Source organism: Lepisosteus oculatus, chromosome 20 (genome assembly GCF_040954835.1).
Source record: "Lepisosteus oculatus isolate fLepOcu1 chromosome 20, fLepOcu1.hap2, whole genome shotgun sequence".
NCBI classification, from domain to species: Eukaryota; Metazoa; Chordata; class Actinopteri; order Semionotiformes; family Lepisosteidae; genus Lepisosteus; species Lepisosteus oculatus.
Window position 1 is genome coordinate 10,835,742 of NC_090715.1, and position 22,275 is coordinate 10,858,016.

A 22,275-nucleotide genomic window follows, 5' to 3' on the forward strand; every position below is an offset into this window, starting at 1 on the left:
TACCATCAATGTAGAAACCACTTGCATTATTGTCTAACACTTCTTCATCTGTACAGGTGGTCATCCCTCAAGCCAATAGAGTTAAAGCCAAAATATCTATAAACTCTTTCCACGTCTGCAATATTGAGTTTTTCTGTGTCTCCCACAATGCTAGACATGATCTGAATTGATTCTCATCATTCTTTTTGAACAGGCTGAGGAAAATGTTATTGCCTCAATCTTTCTGAGACGCTTGATCTTGTCAGAAACAGTGCATCACATACAGTATATGCATGCACTTACCCACACATGAAGACTTGCAGACTCATGACAGCTCATAAGACAATAAAAAACAGCCACTAATGCTAGCATACAAGACATATTATTTCTTTTTTTTAAATATTAAGTGTGATTTAGTATATTTGCCTTCTTATTCTTATTGTTATTAAAGCCATAACCTTGCGGGCCTTTTTTATTCTTTTTTTTGGAGCCCACAAACTTGAGAATTCAAAGCCTGTGCTGTAAGGTAGTCAGCATGCTACAATCCAACACTTTCAGGGTGATTTATTTCTGGCTTTATTCATGTATGGAAAAGACACATGGTGGGGTCAAGCTCACTGTCTAAACAGTCTCTGTGCGGAGGAGGATGCCCCTGTGTAAATGCTTGTTGTTTTCTGTGCTGGTGTTTCAACTCTGTGTGCATGATCCTGCCTAATAAGAGGTGTTTTACCGTGCATGTGAGACGTGTACAGTGATATTACTGCTACTTCATAACCATTCATTAAAAGAATTATATAGACTATACACATTTTTAAGAGATAAATACTAAAAACAAGACACACTAGTAGGTTATTTTTACCTCCTCATGCTATTAAACATGAATAATGCATTAACCTCTGCTTACTTGATAATATGGTGAAAGAAAATAAAACTCAGCTGAAGCCTCTAGCAAATGATCTTTGGTGGGCTGTGGAAATGGGAAGAGGTGATGGCCTTTGCACAGCGGCAATCACGAATAAACCGTAGTGACTCTGATCGTAATGCTAAGCTGATGCTGCAGGCAGTCAAGAGCTATAAATACAGTACGTGGAGCGATGAACATGTGCAAGGACACACACACACCCTCACTGTGCTTCACCAACGTGCTACATATACTTAAAACGAGGATACATTTGTGGAGCACAGCTAACCCTTGGTCTTTTCCTGTCAGATTATCTCCATTATCACTGTACATCTTCATTATGGCTGTGCTCATGACATTGTCGGGTGATCAAAACCCAACCACCAGCTCCCCACCCCTAACCCCAAGCCAGGAATAAAGGTCTGCTGAAAAAAATCTCTCCCGCACCGGTGGATCGGAGCATGACTGTGATAAAGGGCACTGATAAAAACGTATCCTAATCCTTTAAAACAAGCAATGGGTGGAACAAATATGAACCATTTTCTTCCTGGTAGTGCCTTAAATGAATTAGGCAATCAATATCCCTATACTGGGGAAACAAGTAAAGGTTGATTTCACACTAGGGTCCAAGGATAATCATATACTTTTTTTTTTACTATGTCCCATGTTGTAATTTTGAATGCTTTGCTTAAGCCCCTCTACTCCTTAACACTCCACTGATGACACATTTCTCATAGACATATACAGTATGTGCAGTTTTTTTCAACATCTCAGAAATCCTGTAATCCATGAGGTCTTGTGACCATATTCAGCATCCAGATGTGTGAGAAGCAGAGAAAGGAAATAGGATATGTTCAGTATCAGGCAGCAAAAACCTAGCTTCTGCACAACCAAATGTTTATTCAAGGATCATCAGTCGTTTCTTTAGCAAATGTGAAAATGTGAAAGCTTGTGTTCAGTGAGAAATTCAGCTCATTTTATGAAACACCTACCGAACAGATAACAGTGCATTGACTCATAAAAGCCTGATCTTAAGTTCAGCCCGAACACATTTTTATCATTATTAGGTTGTAGAACTTCCCATCATGTCGTTTTTGCCTTTTATCAGTGTGGAGATCTGGACAGCAGAATTAAGAGCCGCTGGGAGACAGGGAGACTTTTTCCAGAGGGGCAGGTTCTGGAGTGGTTGATACAGACACTGATGGGAGTACAGTACCTACATGAAAGGTAATAGCAATCCTTCTGTTTCACTGGTCAACACCACAGCCCAGTAACTACATACCATATAGCAGGTTTTATCTTTTTCATCTCAGGATCTTTATTTGTAATCCAGAGGAATTTTTCTGCATCTGAATTTTGGATTATCATGGACCATTGTACACACGTGGGGGGAGTGGGGGCAGCAGTCCCGGTTGAATGAGGGATCTTCAAGGAAGAGAAGAATAGAGAAAGCTAAAGAACGCAAACTGTCAGGCTGTAGTGGCGTGTGCTGAATAGAGCAGGTGGGCAGCACAGGTGATCCAGGGGAGGCAGATGAAGCAGGGGAAGCCTGTAGCAGCACGGCTAAGCCAAGACTCATAATAAGAATAATTTCAAAATAAGCGCTGCAAAGTTAGAGGACAGTGAACAAGTACCCTGGTGTTAATGAGGTGAGTGCTGTTTAGTTATGACTCGGTGGAATTGACAATCTGCCATACCGTGCTGAAATGCGGGCAGGCAGATTGGATGATTGATCTGCTGATTGACCACTGGCTGCAGCCGGATTGACCCGGGTACGAGCAATACAGTACCCCCCTCCTCAGAGGGCGAGCTCCGGGCACTGGATGGGGCTTGCCTGGGTAGTGGGCATGGAAGGATCGCAGAGGTGAGGGGCCCTGAGCATTCAGGCAGGCTCTGTCCCAAGCTCTGTCTCCCCACCATGGCCCCACCAGTGAATCAGATACTGCATAATACGGTATGAATTCATCATTACTGGCTCCTGATAAATGCATTTTCATTATTAATATTCCACATTTTTATTTCAAACCTTTATGTTTCAGGCTCATCCTCCACAGAGATCTGAAAACTAAGAATATCTTTTTAAAGAATTTTATGATCAAGATTGGTAAGTGGTGAAATACATGGGAGAATATGAATGCATGCACAGGTGTCTTTCGTAACGTTTACATAAAAGTTTAGCTGTCAAGTGCGATCATAAGCATTACAAGTAAGAATAGATTTTTTTGTATCCTTGCAAATGCTACTGAATATATACAGCATACTTTTCCCTCTGACAGCTTTATGTGTCCTGACACTTTAGTAAGACTACCTAGTACTGTATTAAGAACAATTTAAAGAAAAGTGTTGAAGCAATGTTGCAGCTAAAAGGAAGTACTCTGTGTGTGACACACTGAAATGAATGTTTTTAAGTTTAAGAAACAGCTGGATGAGATGCTCTAGTCAATGAAAATTGTAGAAACTAGTCAGCAGCCAAACAAGCAACAGACTGAATTGACTCCTCTTGTTTGTAACTTTTACTAAATATTTGGCATTTTGTTTTGCATTCAAAGCCCTTACATACAATATATACTGTATGTACTCCAGACAAATCTGAGAATAGGGGTCAGTTAAAGAGCTGAATTCTGTACTGTTTCCTGCTCCACAAGCAGGTCGGGTCTGCAGTGGCCATTGTCAGACTTGAGGCCTGACTGAGAGTCACACCATTAATGCTTCTGAACAGCCTTGGAATTCATACTGTACAGTATGTGTGTTAAACTGTAGTGTCTACCATGCTTGTGAGATCTACAAATAACAGTGAGTTTTTAACTGAAGCCATGCTGACTTGCAATCATTTGTTACAGAGCTGGAAATGTGATAAAGATCTTTAAATTATGGGGTTTCTGTTATGATGAATGAATTACTGAAGTTGTTGTTATCACCTAGTTGCTAATGTAGATTCTGCAGTTCGCGTGTAAGTATATCCATTCCGCCTCCCCCAGGTGATTTCGGTGTGTCCCGTATTCTGTCTGGTTCACTGGACTGCGCCACCACCTTCACTGGCACACCCCATTATATGAGTCCAGAGATCTTCACCTCCTCTGGCTATGACGCCAAGTCCGATATGTGGTGAGACACATTCTTTGTTTTTGTTCCTGCATTATTAAAAGAGTCCATGTGTATCATTTTTTAGAAGTGATCAGTCTAAGTCCTATGTAGTTTTATGCACACACCTGAAGAAGGCTCCACAGCTGAAACATTGTGTCTCTTTTCTTTTCAGCCTGGAATTAACTTACCTGTTCCATTGCAGCCTATGAATGCCGATGCAACTACCAACTGTAACTTCTTTATAATTATATCTTAAGCAGGTTTTAGAGGTAGTCCTTAATTAGCATTATACACAAAGAGTTAGAACACATGTACTTCTTTTTACCAACTTAACTTGGATAACAGTTTTTCAGGACCAAAACTGACCACCTACAGTACACATTACTAAGTTTCTTTGAAACAGAAACAGAAACAGAGAAGGAAACCCTGCCCATTAATTCAACAACACTGTGAAAAATCTGACGTCTGAGTGAAATAATAGTCCCAGACTAATGATACAACTTAAACGGGCCTCTTCTGTCAAACTCAAGAGTTTTTGTGTAACTTATTATGTTTTCTATTTTTTATTGGAAAGGTGTCTGCATAAATCCCAGTGTATTAAGTTATCTTGGTGTTAGCGTACAGTAGGTAAAAAGAAAGTATAGAAAGATAATAAAATTAAGTGGAAATAAAAATATATAAAAGCAGATTTTTTTCTGAGACATGATATATGAACACAGTCTCAGAAAGTCCTCTTTAGAAATGAAAATGATAATTAGATGGAAAAAATATTTACAAAAGTAAGCCTCAAGCCCCATCCTTGTATTAGAAACATGGTGCCAGAATGTAATTTCCTATGTGCGTGATAGTTGTATGAGGAGACATGAGATTAGAAAGTCATAAATTCAAATGAGGCTTAATTTCATTTATATTATGATTGTAATTTATTCAAGTCCAGCTCAGCTCATTAAAGTGACAAGGCAAGACGGAATGCCAGTGCTCTCTTGTTCTGGGTGAGAATAGCGTGACTTGTGGTTCTAACACCATATCAATGCTACGAGAGGCAGAAAGGAAAATGGGCTCCGATGCGTCAAGTCACATCATCAGTTTGTCTGCTAACACTACTGCTGCTTTATATGATTAAAAAAATTCCATCTACACAAGCATATCTTTACAATACGTCTTTTTTTCCCATTGCAGTACAGCCTGGCTTTTACAAGATGTTGAACCAATTTAATATGCATGAATGCACTACTTGATCAGCCATCTTTACAAGGCCACCTGTTCCCCTATCTGTGTTTCAGCTGTCAAGATATGCTTAAATGTAGCCATTTTAGACAGAAATATCTATGATCAGAAACCAGTGCAAACCAATATTTCATTTTCTTTCCATGAAAGTAAGAAAGTAACCAATTTATGACGTCTGATGGGTTTTTTAAGGTGAATATCTCCGCACCCTCTCTCAGCTCTGATAGACAATTGATGGTAATTCTTTAATTCATGGTCATCTCAGGGAGTTAAAACTATGGGTGCAAAAAGACATTTAGAAAGACATTTGAAGGAACTGGATGGGATTAATTAGGAAAACAATAAATATAAATTGTCAAGTTTTTTTTAATTTGGGAAATAAAGGGAATTCCCTGGGTCAAAAGTAAAAGGGGATATCATAAAGGAATTGGAACAATTATTCAAATTGAAAGAATGCTTCTCACACAATCGTTTTTAATTCTAAACTTGAGCCTAAGATTGACTGATTAAATAATGTGTACTGTGTATGTAAAAGCGTTGTTTCTGTTTTTATTTGGGCTGCAGTGGGGTGAATTCCAATCACTTTGGTGACTTGGCAACAAAGTATTGAATCTGAAACATTCAACTCTCTGAAGTTTATTTAATCTAATGCGCAGGCACCCCATGTTGGTTTTCATTGTTCCATTGTATCATTTGAAACCTAATTTATTTGTGTCAGGTGTGTGAAATTTAACTAGACAGCAAATCTACAATGATAGGGTTGACCATTATTTTATTTTTTTAACAGATGCATGTTTAACATGGGAATTTAGGTATGGATAATTGAGTCCTGTATTGATAGAAATTATTAGACACTCCCAAAATGTTCAATGCAGTTTAAAGCTTCATCAACTGAGATAAGCTAAATACTATTTTTTCCTTGTATTCCATAAGCAGTTCTTGCTTGTGGTCTCCCAAAACATGTAAAAACAAGACAATGTTATTGTGAATAACTGTTTTAGAACATGTTTGTAAAGTCTTGAGGAAAGAGCCTGCAGATGGAAAGATTCTGCATTTGAAGTATCAATTAGTTTTTTGTTACTGTACTACATTATAGGCTCTCTTTAAATTGCGAACAGACTTAATTGCTTAATTAAATGCTTATACACTGAATATAATTAGTTTTCACCGTATTGTTTCATGTCTTTGAGCAACAGAAAACAGGTTTTCACTGATGTTTGTGAACTGACACTTTTTAAAACATTAAACACAATGGTGTTGGACATACTATACCACTGTTGACTAACTCCCCATTCCCCGGTGAACTGCATAGATTATTAAATATCACAGATGGACGCCTCCTTAGTTCACTAAACTTTGTGATAGAAGAGAAACAGTTCTATTCTTTCTCGTGTCTTATCTGATGTTCAAGCAAAAGGCCGTGAAGCAAGATCAAAGCAGACAAGCATCAGCTTTCCAGCTTCTAGTTTTGATCAGCTGGACCGAGATTGCTGCGAGGGTGATAATGAGATATTAAATGTCGCCTATACCTATGGAGAATTGTGGAAATAAATGTTTCAGTGGCTTCACGAGCAACAGGAAATTATAGCTCAAAGGCAGTGGATGCAATCTTTGTGAAAGCTGTTATGTGTAATCCAGTGTTACAGCAAGCCTGTTTAATAATACACACTGAAAATAAACAATTTCACTTACACTTAAACGTGTAAATAATAGGATTTTCTGCCTCTTTTAACTATTTGCTTTTGGACCCATTTTTTTTTTAATTGAGGTGCTTTGAATTGGTTATTTCAGTTTTGTAATAATTAGTGATAAATGGCTACATAATTAAAACTACATAACACAGAGAATTATGACATTTTAAAGCTTTTGTGTACTCACGTTATCTTTTGTCTGAGGCAGAAATAGATTGGAAGTAATTTGCAATGTTCCATACCCTAGGCATAATAACAAAATAACTCAATTATTACCACTGGCACAAATACCTTTGTGGCAAGGCATAGAAAGTAACAATAATCTCAAAGTAAACAGATCCACTAACATTTAAAGATAAAAAAGTGTTTTAGTGAAAAACATAAAAGTAACATTAAATATTTTATGAAAAGTAATTAAAGGCTACTCAAAATAAATGTTTAGTCAAGTTACAGAATGGCTGTCTTGGTAGGTTTAGCAGGTTTGGCTATTTTAGAATAAAAAAGGTATTCCCAGTTGCTTTTTTTCCCAACCTACAGTACTTCCAGTTACCCTCTCCATTTCCCTGTTGTGCCCAGTGTTGTCATGTGAATAATGGACGAGTCTGTGACTATGTTGATACTTTGCAGTGATAATTTGTAATACTACTGTATTAGAGGGGATTTTCATCAGCGGCTATAGATGTGTGGTCACAAATGGGCTGTTCTCAGAGGCAACCACATTTTAGGTACAGTAGCTATGCAGTCACCAGATCAGTCATTGTTACATCTCCTTGTTTTATTTCCTTAAAAGGCAAATGTGTTCTGCTGTTAGACGAAAAGAGAATTGAGGAATGAAGAAGCCCGTACTTGGAAAATTAAAAAAGAAACAGATTGAGGTGGCTACGGAGGTCAGGGGAGAGAGTTATTCTTTTCAGAATAAATTCTAATTACATAACAAGTGGATTAAAAAAGCATGTACTGTATAAAGCGTGTCCTTCAATGTATGGTCTTTGTGTGTCTGTTTACTCAAGCCCACACTAAGTTCTTGTGATTGAATGTAGAGAAGTTTTTTTTTATATATAAATAGTGTCAATAAAACTGAAATCTTATACCAGTATCTGTGGGTTTTCAATTAAATCTTGATTCTAATCTGAAATATCTACAGCTGTTAACCTTTAGACTCAATGTTGCATTTGCAAAGCAATATACTTTTTTGCATGACATTATTGAATTTCAGTCCAATTTATTTTTATTTAGTGTTGTTCACAACAAATTATCACGGAGCACTGTTGCAATTACTTAGACTATACAAACAGTGATCAAAAGGGAAATCAAAAAGAAGTACCTTATCTTTGGAAACTACGTTTGTTCTGTAAAATACATATAAAAATGTGTTATTATATGCAGATATCATTGTCAGAGTGTTTCCATGCAGAATTACTATTTTCTTTCAAATGCCTTTTCAATTGTATTTATGTTTGTGAACTAGACTGTATCAATGTGCATTTATGCATAGAGATAATACGTGAGAAACACGTACTGTACAGTATGTATAAATCATAAACAGTCCAAATCTCTCCTATGGATGGGAATACATGCAATAAGACTGAGACACAGCTGTATTGGAGTATGTTAGTACATGGACAATGGCAATAGGATCATTGTGCTGTGTTTTTGTTAATTTGCTTTTCAGCACTCCATGTGGGTGTAGGAACTATTGAAATGCAGAGAGCTTTTCAAGTGGTGGCTCACGGTCTGTTTCATAATATCCTTTGATGTATTTGGACAGCAAACTTTTTCTGTACAAGGAGTAGAACACAATAATTAAACGCGCATTCTTTTGATGCATTTGCTGCATGCCAGAACACAGGCCACTTCCCGTTGAGTTGCAGAAACACCATGTGCTGATAGGAATAGCGCACATCCTTTAATTCTGACGATTCACTTTCTATGAGTCCATGCCATCCACCAGAAAACTGATGTGTACTGGATCTTTAATGCACATCATTAATATGGAAGGCCTCACATGTTGCATATACAGTATTTCTCAGATTACACTTAGAGTGGAATCAACTGACAAAGTGAAAATAAAATTCTGCATATATTGCAATTGCATATAGTAATAATAATAATAATTGCTTACACTTATATAGCGCTTTTCTGGACACTCCACTCAAAGTGCTTTAGAGGTAATGGGGACTTCCCTCCACCACCACCAGTGTGCAGCATCCACCTGGATGATGCAACGGCAGCCATAGTGCGCCAGAACGCTCCCCACACATCAGCTATCAGTGGGGAGGAGAGCAGAGTAATGTAGCCAATTCATAGATGGGGATTATTAGGAGGCCATGATTGGTAAGGGCCAATTGGAAATTTTGGCCAGGACGCCAGGGTTACACCCCTACTCTTTTCGAGAAATGCCCTGGGATTTTTAATGACCACAGAGAGTCAGGACCTCGGTTTTACGTCTCATCCGAAGGACGGCGCCTGTTTACAGTATAGTATCCCCGTCACTATACTGGGGCATTAGGACCCACACAGACCGCAGGGTGAGCGCCCCCTGTTGGCCCTACTTACACCTCTTCCAGCAGCAACCTTAGTTTTTCCCAGGAGGTCTCCCATCCAGGTACTGACCAGGCTCACACCTGCTGAGCTTCAGTGGGTTGCCAGTTGTGAGTTTCAGGGTGATATGGCTGCTGGTAAGTGTTCTATTCTGTTCTATAGTGTTCTATTCTGAAAAATAGAACATTTGCTATTAATAACTGAGGCATGTCATTTTATATAACTAGTTTTATTCCTCTAAACATTCAATATTTGTTTCTGATCAGGAGAATGAATACCTTACTTTTTGAGAATTAGTGGTAATCTGTATAATATATTCAATTTCATTTGATACTGACACAGTCTGGAGGTTTAATTTAGAAGTTCTGTAGAAGACTATAAATATCTATTCACACAGTTTCTCATTCTGTTACCTGAACTACAGCATATCAGCTTACTGCACTCATTATGGGATTTTCAAAGTCTGTTCAAAGGAATTTGGTGGTTCTTCTGCTTTTTTTTTATAAACACAGATATTATTGTTATTATCTTGAAAAAATGTTTCTGCCAAAGATTTTTTCTGTTTGATCCTTGATACTGTTATTGTACATAATATTACCCCATAATCCACTTCTGTCTTGCGGCTTTGCTTTTTGTTTTGTGTTAACAAGTATGTGTATGTTCTACTATAGCAGTATCTCAAATTTAAGATGAATGGTGCAGTTAAACAGAATGTAGATCTGTGTTTGTGTACATCAAATTATTGATAAAGATGATGTCACAAAGAGGAACTTGGAGTCCTGAGAAGTTATTATTTTAAAAATATTCATAGATAATTCAAGGAAGAGCCCAATCCAGGATGTAAGAACGAAGTCAGCTCTGGTTAAAACCAAAAATCTACATAGATAAATCTAAGGAAAGTATAATATCTAGGCCAGGAATCAAGAAATTGTAACCATCCTCCTAGGAGGGGCTCACAACTGTACAAGGGAGACATGCCAAAGTGCCTTGTTAGCATGTGAAATTCACTGCAGTTCTGAGCACACATAACGGAGTGTGCATAAAAGATCTGCCACATGCAGAGCTGCATAGAATTAACTCAGCATTAAAGCAAAAGAGACAGCTAATTCTGTACTGTACCTGAAACAGTTCTAGGGATGTGACAACCAGAGAATTCAAAACTATGGTACAAACAGCAGCACTTCAAAATACATTTTCAACTCTTGGATGCCGCTGACTTTCAGAGACAGGGGCATCTCTGTTGCAGACACAGCAGGGAGAGCAGAAAGAAAGCACACTACAAACTGCATGTTTTGGAATATATACATGCAATGCCAAGAAAGCCATCTCCACTTTTGAGTTAGTTTTGCAAAATCCTTCAAGATATGTAATACAACATTTTTGTTGTTGTGTGAAGATGTGTGGTTGAGACTGTTGTTACAGAGATAGGGCTCTTGTTCTCTTACCAATCTGCAGAGTTTTCAAACATGTTATTTAATTTGTGTGCAGCACATGCATCTTGTGTTGTTTCTTGCAAACACTGGATTTCTAATAATCACATTTCGTACACTCTGGATGAACCTGCAAGAGAAAGGATATTCAGATTCTTTTTATGTTTTTCACTGAATTACATCACAGTGGAGATACTGTTTGGGCTTTGAATATCATGATGTGCCAGATGGAATATCTAGGACATCCTTTTGAAAAACAAAACTGCTGCATCAACAATATGCATCTAAAGCTGCAGAAGAAGCAGCTTTAAAGCTGATAACTGGACTGAAATGCAGGTGAAATATCGAAGCCCAAGAAATGCAGTATGTGAATCATTAAAAATGTCTTTAAGTGTTCTTCTATGTGAATGATATATTGTAGTGAAAAATAATCAGAGCAAATGGAACAGAAAGAATAAGGGGAAAAGGTACAAGAGGGTGTAATATTGTAAGACACAAGGTTTTCTTTCCCAAATACGCAGCTGACAAGTTCAACACGTCATAACATCCCCAGGCTCAGGGGACAAGCGCTTCCTAAAAATACTGTTTTTAGGGGCTCTGGGAGTTGTGGGAGAGGAGCATTACTTATCAGCATGTCTCCTGTGAATAAGTTAATCTAGGTCTCGTATAACTGCAGTGTGAGAGTCACCTGTGTGGTACAGTTCCTGTGAAGGAGGAAACATGCTCTTGCCTTCAGCGTCTGCCTTTTGTTCATTGGATGGGAAGCAAAACGGATGTCACCTTCTTAATGTCCTTCCAGTCTGCAGGCTTCCTTAGACATTACTCAGGTTTCTCATGGTTACAAGAAGGTTGCATCCAAACCCAGAATCACCCTAGGGATTTATAAAAACCACCCAAATCAAAACATCAGCTATACCTGTTTTTCCCACTAAGGAAAACAGAATTAAAGCAATTTACAATTAGGATTTCAACAAGTAATCAAGAAGAGTTAATACAATGAATCATCATGATTGTGAAATCTATCGTTGCTGTGATAAATGGCTTTGTGAATTTTCCTATTATGCATTCAACTCACTTTCTTACTCTTAGGGAAGATCACTTCCTAAGCCCCAACGCCTTACACTATATTCCATCATAATATATATGATTTAACACATTTAGCGGTAATAAATACATAATAAATTATGGAAGAATCTTGTAGCCTCATTAATCATGAAGAGCGGCAGATAACTGATTAATATGAAGGAAAGTGTAACTAAATCAGACATTTAGCATGCCCATTGGCCTGGTGTGTGTATAGGTCCTAAAGTACAGTATGTGCTGTTTATTTTCACATTAACAAACTGCTTTTCAAGGTTATCGTTGACTGGGTTCATGGAGGACAATATCATCTTACTGTGCAATATGGGTGGATGTCAATATGCATTAACATAAGGACTTAAGGTTGCAAAAGCCAAAAGCTATTAAATAATGAGGCTGCTTCCCTGTTGCAGGTCTGTGGGCTGTGTGCTATATGAGATAGCCACTCTTACCAGAGCCTTTGAGGCCAACAACTGGATGAAGCTAGTTTACAAGATCTGTCAGGGTCCCTCTCCTGCGCTGCCTGACTGCTTTTCCACTGAACTGAATGATGTCCTGCAAAGGTAGGATGTGTAACATGTCATGCCCTTATGAAGTTAGAAGAATTAGTTGAGCTTTTGAATGTATCAGATTTACAGATGAATGCTTATTGGCTGGCCAGTCAAAGTGCTGAAACTGAGGTTTGGTCAGATTTATTTTACAGACGTTTATAAACAGTTTCACTTTGTTACTTTCTTTTACAAATACATCCTGTGGCTTCTGTGCTACATGTTGTATAACAAAGAAGAAAATGCAATAACATGAAGTGCTTTTAATCCCTTGCCTCCTTTATTTATGCAAATTCTTAGATATTTACATGTTTCTAAACACTGGGTGAATATTTTGTGAAAGACTCAGAATTTATTTGTCTAGGTATAAGAATGTGACAAGACTTCAATTCTTTACACTGGCACCTGTTACTGTTCAATATGGCTCACGTATGATGCATTTAGCCAATTCATGTTCATTGAATGAGTGCTGTAAATAAGATGCTGAGCAATACAAAATGATGTTGTATTGTACTGTATTACACTATTCTAACAGCACAATTCTGTTAGAGAAATATAATTTAAGGGACCTCCATGTAATCCTTTTAGGCTTCAAAGTAAAAGGACTTTTCTGACATATGCTAGCTCTAACCCACCCTGTAGGTTAAACAGTTATAAAACAAGTATTATACACCTTACACAAGCACCTTTTTGTGTTGTTAAGAGAAGCCATTTTGCTATGACTGATGACATTTAATCTACTGTATAAAATCATTCCCTCCTCTCCTGTGAGAGAGCAGTGTTACATTGATTGGTTGGGGCAGCCCTTGGCAGCCCTGTTTTCTTGAATTGGAGTCAATTCTAATCAAGTTCTAGAAGGATGTCCCATTGTTAGCCCACAATTGCACTGAGGAAAAATATTGACCCACAGCGCACTTATCAGAAATAATGTTATAGACGGTGTAGACAGACAAATATAACCTCTTTGCAATAGCAGTTATTGTATAAAAGTGCAGTACATTGTACATTGCTGTAAAGAAATCATTTTAATCACCCCCAAAATTTGCAAAAGCTAAGAGTCCTAAGGCATCTGAACGCTGTCTTGTCCATTTTCTTCAAGCTTGGTGTTTCCACCAGGTAATTTTTTAAATGAAAATTGATCTACTTGTTTTCAACTACTCTTGGTTTGGTGAACTGACAAGTTAGAGGAAAAGTCCATAAAGGGGAAATGAGTGGCATTCGTCTGCTTGCTCCTGTATTGCCACAGTATAATCTGTGTTGTTTTTTTTCTGCCACAGGACAGATGGGTAAGGATGACCTCTCTAATTTGTTGAAAACCTGTTTCAGGATAGCAAGAGACATGTTAATGTAACCTTTTAGTGCCCCTGCATTTTGAAAAAGGTAGAATGCATTTGGATGCTGTCTCACAGTCACTTTCCTTGCTGCTGTGTTCTCTGCAGTTTGCAGTCTAAGGATCTGATTAAATGGACATTTTAACCAAAGGTTTTTGATTTTAAAGCAGACTGTTTCACACAGCAATAACTCAGCAAATGAAAATATGAACCAAATGTAATTACTAGGACAGTGAACATACATACGTTTGTAAGCATAACCTTCATAGCCATTGCTCTTAAATCCAAAAGTGTTTAGATGATAATCCTATCAACATGGCTCCCTGTTAGTAATATCATTCACACAGGAAAAGTGGACAGGTATTTTATTTTTAAACTTTCCTCTCCACTTTTTATATTATACTGTAACATAACTGCACACACAACATATTAAAAAAGTGCACTGTCATGTTATTTGAACTTTCCACATTTCAAGTAATCTGTCATTTATTTATTTAATTGGTCTCCTTTTGGGACATCTGCACAGTCATCTTTGAATGTTTGGGTTTCACCCACTCAGATGTTTCCTTCACTCCTTATCTTCACTAATTATCATTCACCCATCTAATTTGGCACTGGAGTATTGTTCCCCAATTTGCTCCATACCTCCTAATCACAATGCTCACTTTTTTTATTCCTTTGTTCTAACATCTTTTTATGCGCTTTTGAATATTAAAGTGGTAACTTCTTTATCCGTGTTGTTTAACTAGAAAGATGTTAATTAGTGAAAAGATAAATTTAAATTAAGCTTAATTGTTATACATGTAAATGTAAAAAAAAGTCTGAACTCACAATTCATTAAATTCTTTGCTTTGTTGTTTTTGTTGTATTTTGTGTTTGTTTTTGCTTAATACTGTGCTTTTTTATACCTTAATTGTTAACTGATGTGTAACCTCATGTGCAAACCCTAATTAGGCAAGGGCTTTTGTTAGAGGGACCCAGCAGTTCTCAAAGCTGTGAGTGTCTTCTGCAAACAAACCCAATTTTTCCAGATACTGTTCTTCCACTCCTGTGACACCATTATCTAACAGCGAACATCAGTCAGATAATCACTAATGATTTATAGGCCCCTAACAGACCCAGAATTTGAAGAAAGGAAAGGGTTTCTTCTGGTGCAATAATGACTGCTGTTTGTGGTAAAAGAAAATCATTACTGTGGATGGTGTTATCCTGGGGTCAGCTACAGACAAGCAACTGTGATGCCTAATTATGTTTCCCTGACTGAAGGCACTCATTCACCATGTCCTCACAACTATAATGATGGCTGTAACTGGCAATGATATATAATTCAGGTTCCACCTTAAACTTTGGGAGGACCTGCAGGACAGCCAGTGCTGCTTTATGATTGAGTTACTGTAGAATGGTGCTCAGTGTGGCATTGGATGTCCTTTTAGACAGTAACCTTGTTCTCTGAGATATTGCTTCTATTTTAGTCTGCCAGGAACTAACCCCTAGGGAACTGACCATATTTTTCATGTTGGGACAAAATATTAGAAAAATAGTTTGTAGTTACAGCAGGTGTTGTAGAGGGATGGGACAGATATAGCCTGGACACTATGTATCCATTTTAAGATGTTCTTTTCTGTCAAACCAATGTACAAAACCTTCCGCTTTTGACTTGGAGAAATACAACCTATATATTTTGTGAATACGTTCATTTTTATGAACATATTCAAAGGCTCCTCTGCTTGCCCTTAAAAGTTTTTAAGGCAAAAGTGAAACAGCAGTTCTGTAAGCGGAACTGATGTTAATATACTGTAGTGCATCTTATGAACCATCAAAGAAACATACAGTACCTATGACCCTATTATCTCATAAATGTCTCTTATAAGTACTACAAAACAGGCTCTGTCAAACTAATGATCGTGTCACTTGCCTTCTGATTAAAAAGATGAATACATTCAGTATGGCTGAGAGAGACCAAATAAAAGTCCCATTAACTTGGGACTATCTAAGGCTATCTCCTTTTCCTGGTTTGAGGAAAACCCATGTGGTTCCCCATTATCACTGCTTACAAGTGATACAAGTCAAACGGGCTGCACTGTCTTTGCAGTCATTCAGGATGCCTCTGTATTTTAGCATGGTTTTCTTTTTTGATTTTTCAATAAATGCAAACTTCTAAATCTAAATTCCATTTGCCAAACACTGGCCATTAAGCTTGGTAAACATAATTTTCATATTTCTGCCACATGATCTCTTGCGTTAAAAAAACACAATACATTTGAAATAATTTCCTTATATTTCCAAAAGGCAACAATAACAGAACATGTATTTCTCAAAAGGCTTCCTTATACTTTAATTTACTATATTGCTCACATTTGTATTTGGCACTTCATTGTGCAACAGAAACTGCTAGATCCTGAAGATCAATGTCACTATATGTAACATGCGTCTTCAGTCTGGGATATTATCAAATTTTAAACCTTCCAATTCAATGGTATGCCTGCTAGCTTAATAAAATATGACTTTTTTGAATTACTGGGGGTTGCTGTTACATATTATGTGTTGGGGAGGGTGACAGGAGGGTGGGACTTTGATGAGTTGATTAGCTCTATGTAATTATTGAATTGAATGGGAATAAAGGCGTTTTTTTTTTTAAATCTAAAAAATAAAGTAAGACTAAGCAGGTAACTTCCAGCAAGTGAACTATAGAGAACTGCTTTCAGCTCATCCAGATTTCCTCTGGCTTGAATGGACACCTCCTGCAGAGCAGCGAATAAGCAGGTTGTGCTCTTCCTTTATTTGCAGCTTGCTGGAGAAGAACCCCAAGAAGAGACCCAGTGCCACTGAAATACTCAGAATCCCATTTCTTGAGCAGCACGTGAAAGTAAGTGAGATAAGCATGCGGTACTGTACAGGTAGGCCGCAGATGGGCAAGAAGTACATTGAACAACAACCTGCACCTTTCCTAAATCCATGTTTTCTATCCCCTGCTATTTTATTGCCATACAGATGATCCCCCAGTTTTGTTCTAATTGTTGTTTCCTTTACATCATGTGTAACAGGCTTAAGATGCATTTTTCACCTGAACTACTACAGCATTTTCCACTAGTTATGTTTCTCGGTTTTGCTGCTCTTACACCTGTCATGAATGACTACTGGTGATTTTTTTTAAATTTGTTTCCTTAAGTTGTGTGTTTTTTTTAAATCCTTCTGCACCTCTCTAGAAAAGCATCTCAGAGTATTTGGCATTTGGCCTCCACCGAATTGGCAATAACGAGAAATATTGCAGCTAATCTCAATTGTGAGAAATTCATTAAAAACATATTAATAATGCAGAAGCTTCCCATGCTAAATTATGTTTCTGAAAGAAAATGATTTACTGTTGTGAGCAGGCAGCACGTCCCCCTCCCTGCAGGATAACTCATTTCACATTGCCTTTTTGAACACATCTATTATTACAGTACAATACTTGTACAGTATGCGTGTAGGACTTTCCTGATTATGCTTGTACTGGGGGAACTAAAAACACAACAAATGAGTATTGGAACCAATAGTGTGGCTTTTTCAATATGTCTAGAAACAAAGTTACAGGCTCTTCCTACAGTACTTTTCACCATTTGGTGATTTTGAAAGCAACATATACACTTACACTGCCAGTCTTCCTCAAAGCAATTAACATGATTTCTAACTGATTAGCTCTATGACCACAGAATATTATTACCAGAACAATATTACCACAGCACAAGAGTCCCAGTCCAGAGATTGCGACTGGTATATACATCCCAAGCGACACCAACTAGCAGTTTACACTTTGAAATCCTTTCTTCTTCTACTCCCCTTTACTAAATTTGTTTTGAACCATTATTTGTTTTGTTTTTTTTCTGATGGAGATTCTGCTAGGACACATCCAAAGAAAACAGGAAAGTTACCAGCCCGTCTGCACTGGTTGTGACAGGCAGGTCTGCCTATAGGCACTGTAGCAGACATGTTTCAGACTCTCAGTGGCACAAATGAGGGCTTCAGTGGTAGTGCCATTTTACGTTGTGCCTGAGGGAGAGATGAAGACTTTCCCAACTTGAATATAAAGAGCAAAATGTCATTGGAGATCTCAGTGAATTGAAATTAGCAGTCAGAACCTGCTCAAAACAATTATATCATGAGGCAGGGTAACAGAATCTCATTATAAGGGTGACCTTTATAAAAAAAAAACACATTCATTTAGGTTTGCACTAGCTGATTTTTATGGCAATTGATTAACCTTTATGCTGCAGTCAGTGTGTCTATACAGTGAAATAGTCATGGTGTTAACATCTTGAGAAGCCTGTTCTGCATTACCAAGAAGGCTGCTAGACAGTTCAAGGTTTTAGAGCAGAAATCTAATTGAGAACTTTTAAGTCATGTATTTTTCTTACTGATGGAATTTTCAAGGTTTTTCCATGTCACAAAATTAAAATGCCTGCAAAATATTCACAATGTGCCCTAAAATTATGATGAATAAAGTTAAATACATTTTCCACCTTCTTTAAAAATCTCTCTCTATATATAAATATACTATTGTATTACAGAAAAATATTTCTTTCAGAAAATAAAATATCCACTAAAGCAAAAATCAGACCGTTTGTAAAGGATATATTTTAGATGAAGGCTCTCATTTTTATTTTTTTCATTGCCTGTCTTTTATTTCTGAAAATAAAGTTTTGAAAAAGATAAATAGTGTTATCTTAATAATTAGTGGAACGAGTAATTACAGTAAATTGGACAGTGACTCATTTCATTTCTACAGATTTGCGGTTTCCATTTCTTTGAAGGTAACCTCAACAAACCCGTGGTTTATCATTTGCCATTCATTAGTGGCTTTTTGCTATTGCAACAGCTGTTTTACAACAGTGTCATTATTCAGTTGGAAAGCAGGGTAGTTAGACTGTAACAGTTTTTTTCAGTATGAACTAATGAAATTAGGTATAATGATTTAGGATTACTGTTCAGGTACATTGCTTATCTACAGTTTCAGTAATTATAGTCTGTGGAGAAACGAGGATAAACACCATTTTGAATTTTACAGTAACATATAACATACTGTATAGCAGTCCTGTAAGTTAATGAATCCATTCTAGAATGATACATGTAAAAAAAAATCCTAAATAATAATTTCACATTAGTATTCAATAAATATTTCCCATTCACAGACAACTGTGTGGAAGAGGTCTCATATACAGTATACAAGATTTAATATAGCACCATGTATTCTGGATTTTCTAGACTTTAAAATAAATAATACATCAATTTTTAAACTCTTATACCGCTAGAAATACAAAGAATAAACTGTGACATTATAGGAATACAGCACCTTACAAAAGTATCCAGAAACTTGTGCAGTCTTCACATTTAGTTGTGTTAAAGGTTACAGCCATGACAAACCACACCAAATTACCTTAATGAGGTACTGTAGGCAATAATTTGAGGGACCTTTATGTGCAATAATGGTAATTCTCATTATTTCAAAAATAAAATTCACCCACGTCTGTGCAAGGAGCTTTCAAAACTACACGGGGAATAAGCTGTATTCTGTAAAGATATAAACAGAATGCTTAAGTACGTAGCAAAACGTTTGGACTTTAAAATGAGGGGTTGTAACAGTGATCTCTGATTGAGACAATTGTGTTCAGTTATGGCCATCATACCACATAAAAGGATATTAAAGCCTCAGAGTCAAAGAGTTAAAAGAGGAGCAACAAAATGATTCCTAGTCTGTTCTTTTACAGATAGATTAAAGGAGCAAAACAAGTTCAATGTGTCAACCCAAGAGACAATTTCCTGAAAGAAGGACAGAGTGCCAGATTAATTCCCTGTGATCCTCCAAGAAATGGTTGCATGACCATACCAGCAAGGTGAACCAAATGACTTCATCTTACTTGCAACCTGACATTCACATGATTGTACTCTCTTTGCTTTGTTTCCCAGAGTCTGGCAGACATGCTGGGAGATGTTCTCCACAGGGAGACAGAGGAGTCCAGTGTTTCTTTGGAATCTGCCCGTATTGCAGCCGCACTGTGAGTGGGCAAAGTAGAAATAAGATAGACATGAGGAAACAAAAAACTGCATCACAATTACTTAAAAAGCTTGTATTGGACCCTGCACATCCCCTGTGCTGAGTTCCTATTACACGTGACTTTTCTAGCCTGGTTAGACCTCATTAATGACTCAAAAATCACACCTTGATGCTAATTCTCCTAAAGACATTTTTATACTCCTCACAAGATTAAAATTGCCAAATTGCTGTGAAAAGTGCGTGTTTCAGAGAACTGTTCAATATCTCCTCTACTGCATGCTGATGCAAAGCAGGTACAATAAAATCAATTTGATTTAACAATTAAAGTGGAGGTGTATAGAAAATGGCGCCCAACAGATGTAAAAAATACAGAACTTCTCTTTATCAGCTGAAGAGGTGATCTAACTTTGTCACTGACTTCGTTTTTATACTATAATTCTGTGCAATAGTGATCAAAACGAGGAGATGTGGAGCATCCTTATTTAATTTTAATTTTCAAGTAAGCAGATCCCCACATGAATTCATATGTCATTCCTTTTGTGTGTGCACTGCTTAGGAGAAAACAATTATTATAACTGAGTAGATAGAAAAGAAACGTGGTTGGTTAATGAGAACTTCCTAATGAGATGAACTGTATTTACACTGTGTGCACACATTACAAAACGGCTGATTTCCATATCTAATGTACCTAATTACCTACAAGAAGTGTAGGTGTACATGAATTACTATCAATGTACCATTGGTGGATTATTTGAGAAAATGAGCCCACAAACTCCTTACAGACATTGTGGCAACGTACCCATGATGTACTGTAAATGACTCTTTCTATGAACCCAGCAGCTTTTTCTTTTAAATCTGAAAGTATCAAAAGATGTTTCAGATTCATTTTCACCTGTTTGTTTCCAGTGGAATAAAGAATACTTAATATAAATAGAGTGAGAATTAATGGGCAGCATAGGAACTCGAGGATGAAGTGCTTGGCATTCCTAACATCTATTCAATAGAAATAGCTGTCACCCGTACTTAAATCAAAAGCAATTCAAGATCATTATGATTTTCTTTCTGAATTGCTATTACCATTCTAATAAGACTTTGGAAATTGCAGACTTGCACATTACATTATTTCAGTCATATTCCAAATGACTACAAATAAGCTAGTGATTTGGAGACCCCCTTGTCTAGCAAGAGCTATATCACCCTGCAACTCACAAGCAGGTGTGAGCCTGGCCAGTACCTGGATGGGAGACTCCTGGGAAAGCTAAAGTTGCTGCTGGAAGAGGTGTTAGTGGGGCCAGTAGGGGGCGCTCACCCTGGGGTCTGTGTGGGTCCTAATGCCCCAGCATAGTGATGGGGACACTATACTGTATAAAAGCATCAACCATCCTTTGGATGAGTAAAACCGAGGTCCTGACTCTCTGTGGTCATTAAAAATCCTTGATTCCTTGATGACTCTTTATCCAAATACGTCTACCAAATGGACTGCCTTCCACAATCATTTGTGTTCTTGCTGGGCGTTTATGAGCTCATATATTGAGTATTATTTTTATTATTTTTTAGATGCAGCTTCAATAGATCAGTAATTTCAGCGTATGAAAAAAGGGACTGATGCTTATTTACGAGAACAAGATTTCCCATTTTTACAGGCTAAAGAGGATCTGCTAGGCATTGATTTTCCACTTAATGAAATCGCACTGACTCACATGGCCCATTTAACTGGCGACACAGATCCTCCCTCAAACACCTCCACTGGGAGACAACTGGGGAAAAACAGTTTAAAAAAAGAAAACACGAGGAAAGGGAGTGAGAGAGAGAAGCATAGTGATAGCCAATGCATATGCTTGATGAAACATGCTGAAAAAGGGACAGTAATTACACTTTGTACACTTGAGAAATGTGGAAGATAAAGTTCTAATTTTATAAGTGATCTGTTTATTCATAAAATGAATTTTACATGTTCTATAGTAGCAGCACTGACCATTATTTGTCCAGTAAATTATTCTAATTAATTCCTTAGCATTTTAATTTCCTAATAATTAACCAGACACACAAGCACCCCTTCGTACAGTCAGCCGTTTCAAATTAGAAGGATGACTTTATGATAAGACTATTCCACTGCCATTGCAGAAATAACTCAAAAACCTTCCTTTGATCTTTAATTCATCTGTATTTGCTATTCATCCCTGACAGAACATGGGAGCATTTGTGCTTATCGAACATTTCTTATCATAATTGCAATGCCATGACTAGAAATGTTGTTTTGCCAATTATTTATTTGGAAAAAAAAGTGCTAGAAAAGCTTGACTTTTTCAAAGACAAATATTAAGCATATAGTTTGAGACTCTAATCTGTATTAAAACAATTAGTACCAGAAGCATAATCACTACATCACATTAGTATTTTTGATCTAATGAAAAGTGTGTACAAAAAGGATT

The 22,275-nt window shown here is 37.2% G+C and overlaps 1 protein-coding gene across 12 annotated transcripts in view; it reads left to right on the forward strand.

The window, feature by feature from the left end:
- The window catches only part of LOC102690035 (serine/threonine-protein kinase Nek11-like), a 60,186-nt gene that overhangs the window by 13,104 nt on the left and 24,807 nt on the right, over nt 1–22,275 (forward strand). For all 12 annotated transcript variants that reach the window (XR_001480913.2, XR_001480912.2, XR_001480915.2 and 9 more), the window contains 6 exons: nt 1,989–2,107; nt 2,920–2,984; nt 3,859–3,985; nt 12,347–12,496; nt 16,600–16,678; nt 19,756–19,844. Coding sequence is in view for 7 of the 12 variants with exons in the window: in XM_015368329.2 (XP_015223815.1) it covers nt 1,989–2,107; nt 2,920–2,984; nt 3,859–3,985; nt 12,347–12,496; nt 16,600–16,678; nt 19,756–19,844 (629 nt within the window). In the remaining 5 variants the exon portion in view is untranslated. The remainder of the gene's footprint in view (nt 1–1,988; nt 2,108–2,919; nt 2,985–3,858; nt 3,986–12,346; nt 12,497–16,599; nt 16,679–19,755; nt 19,845–22,275) is intronic.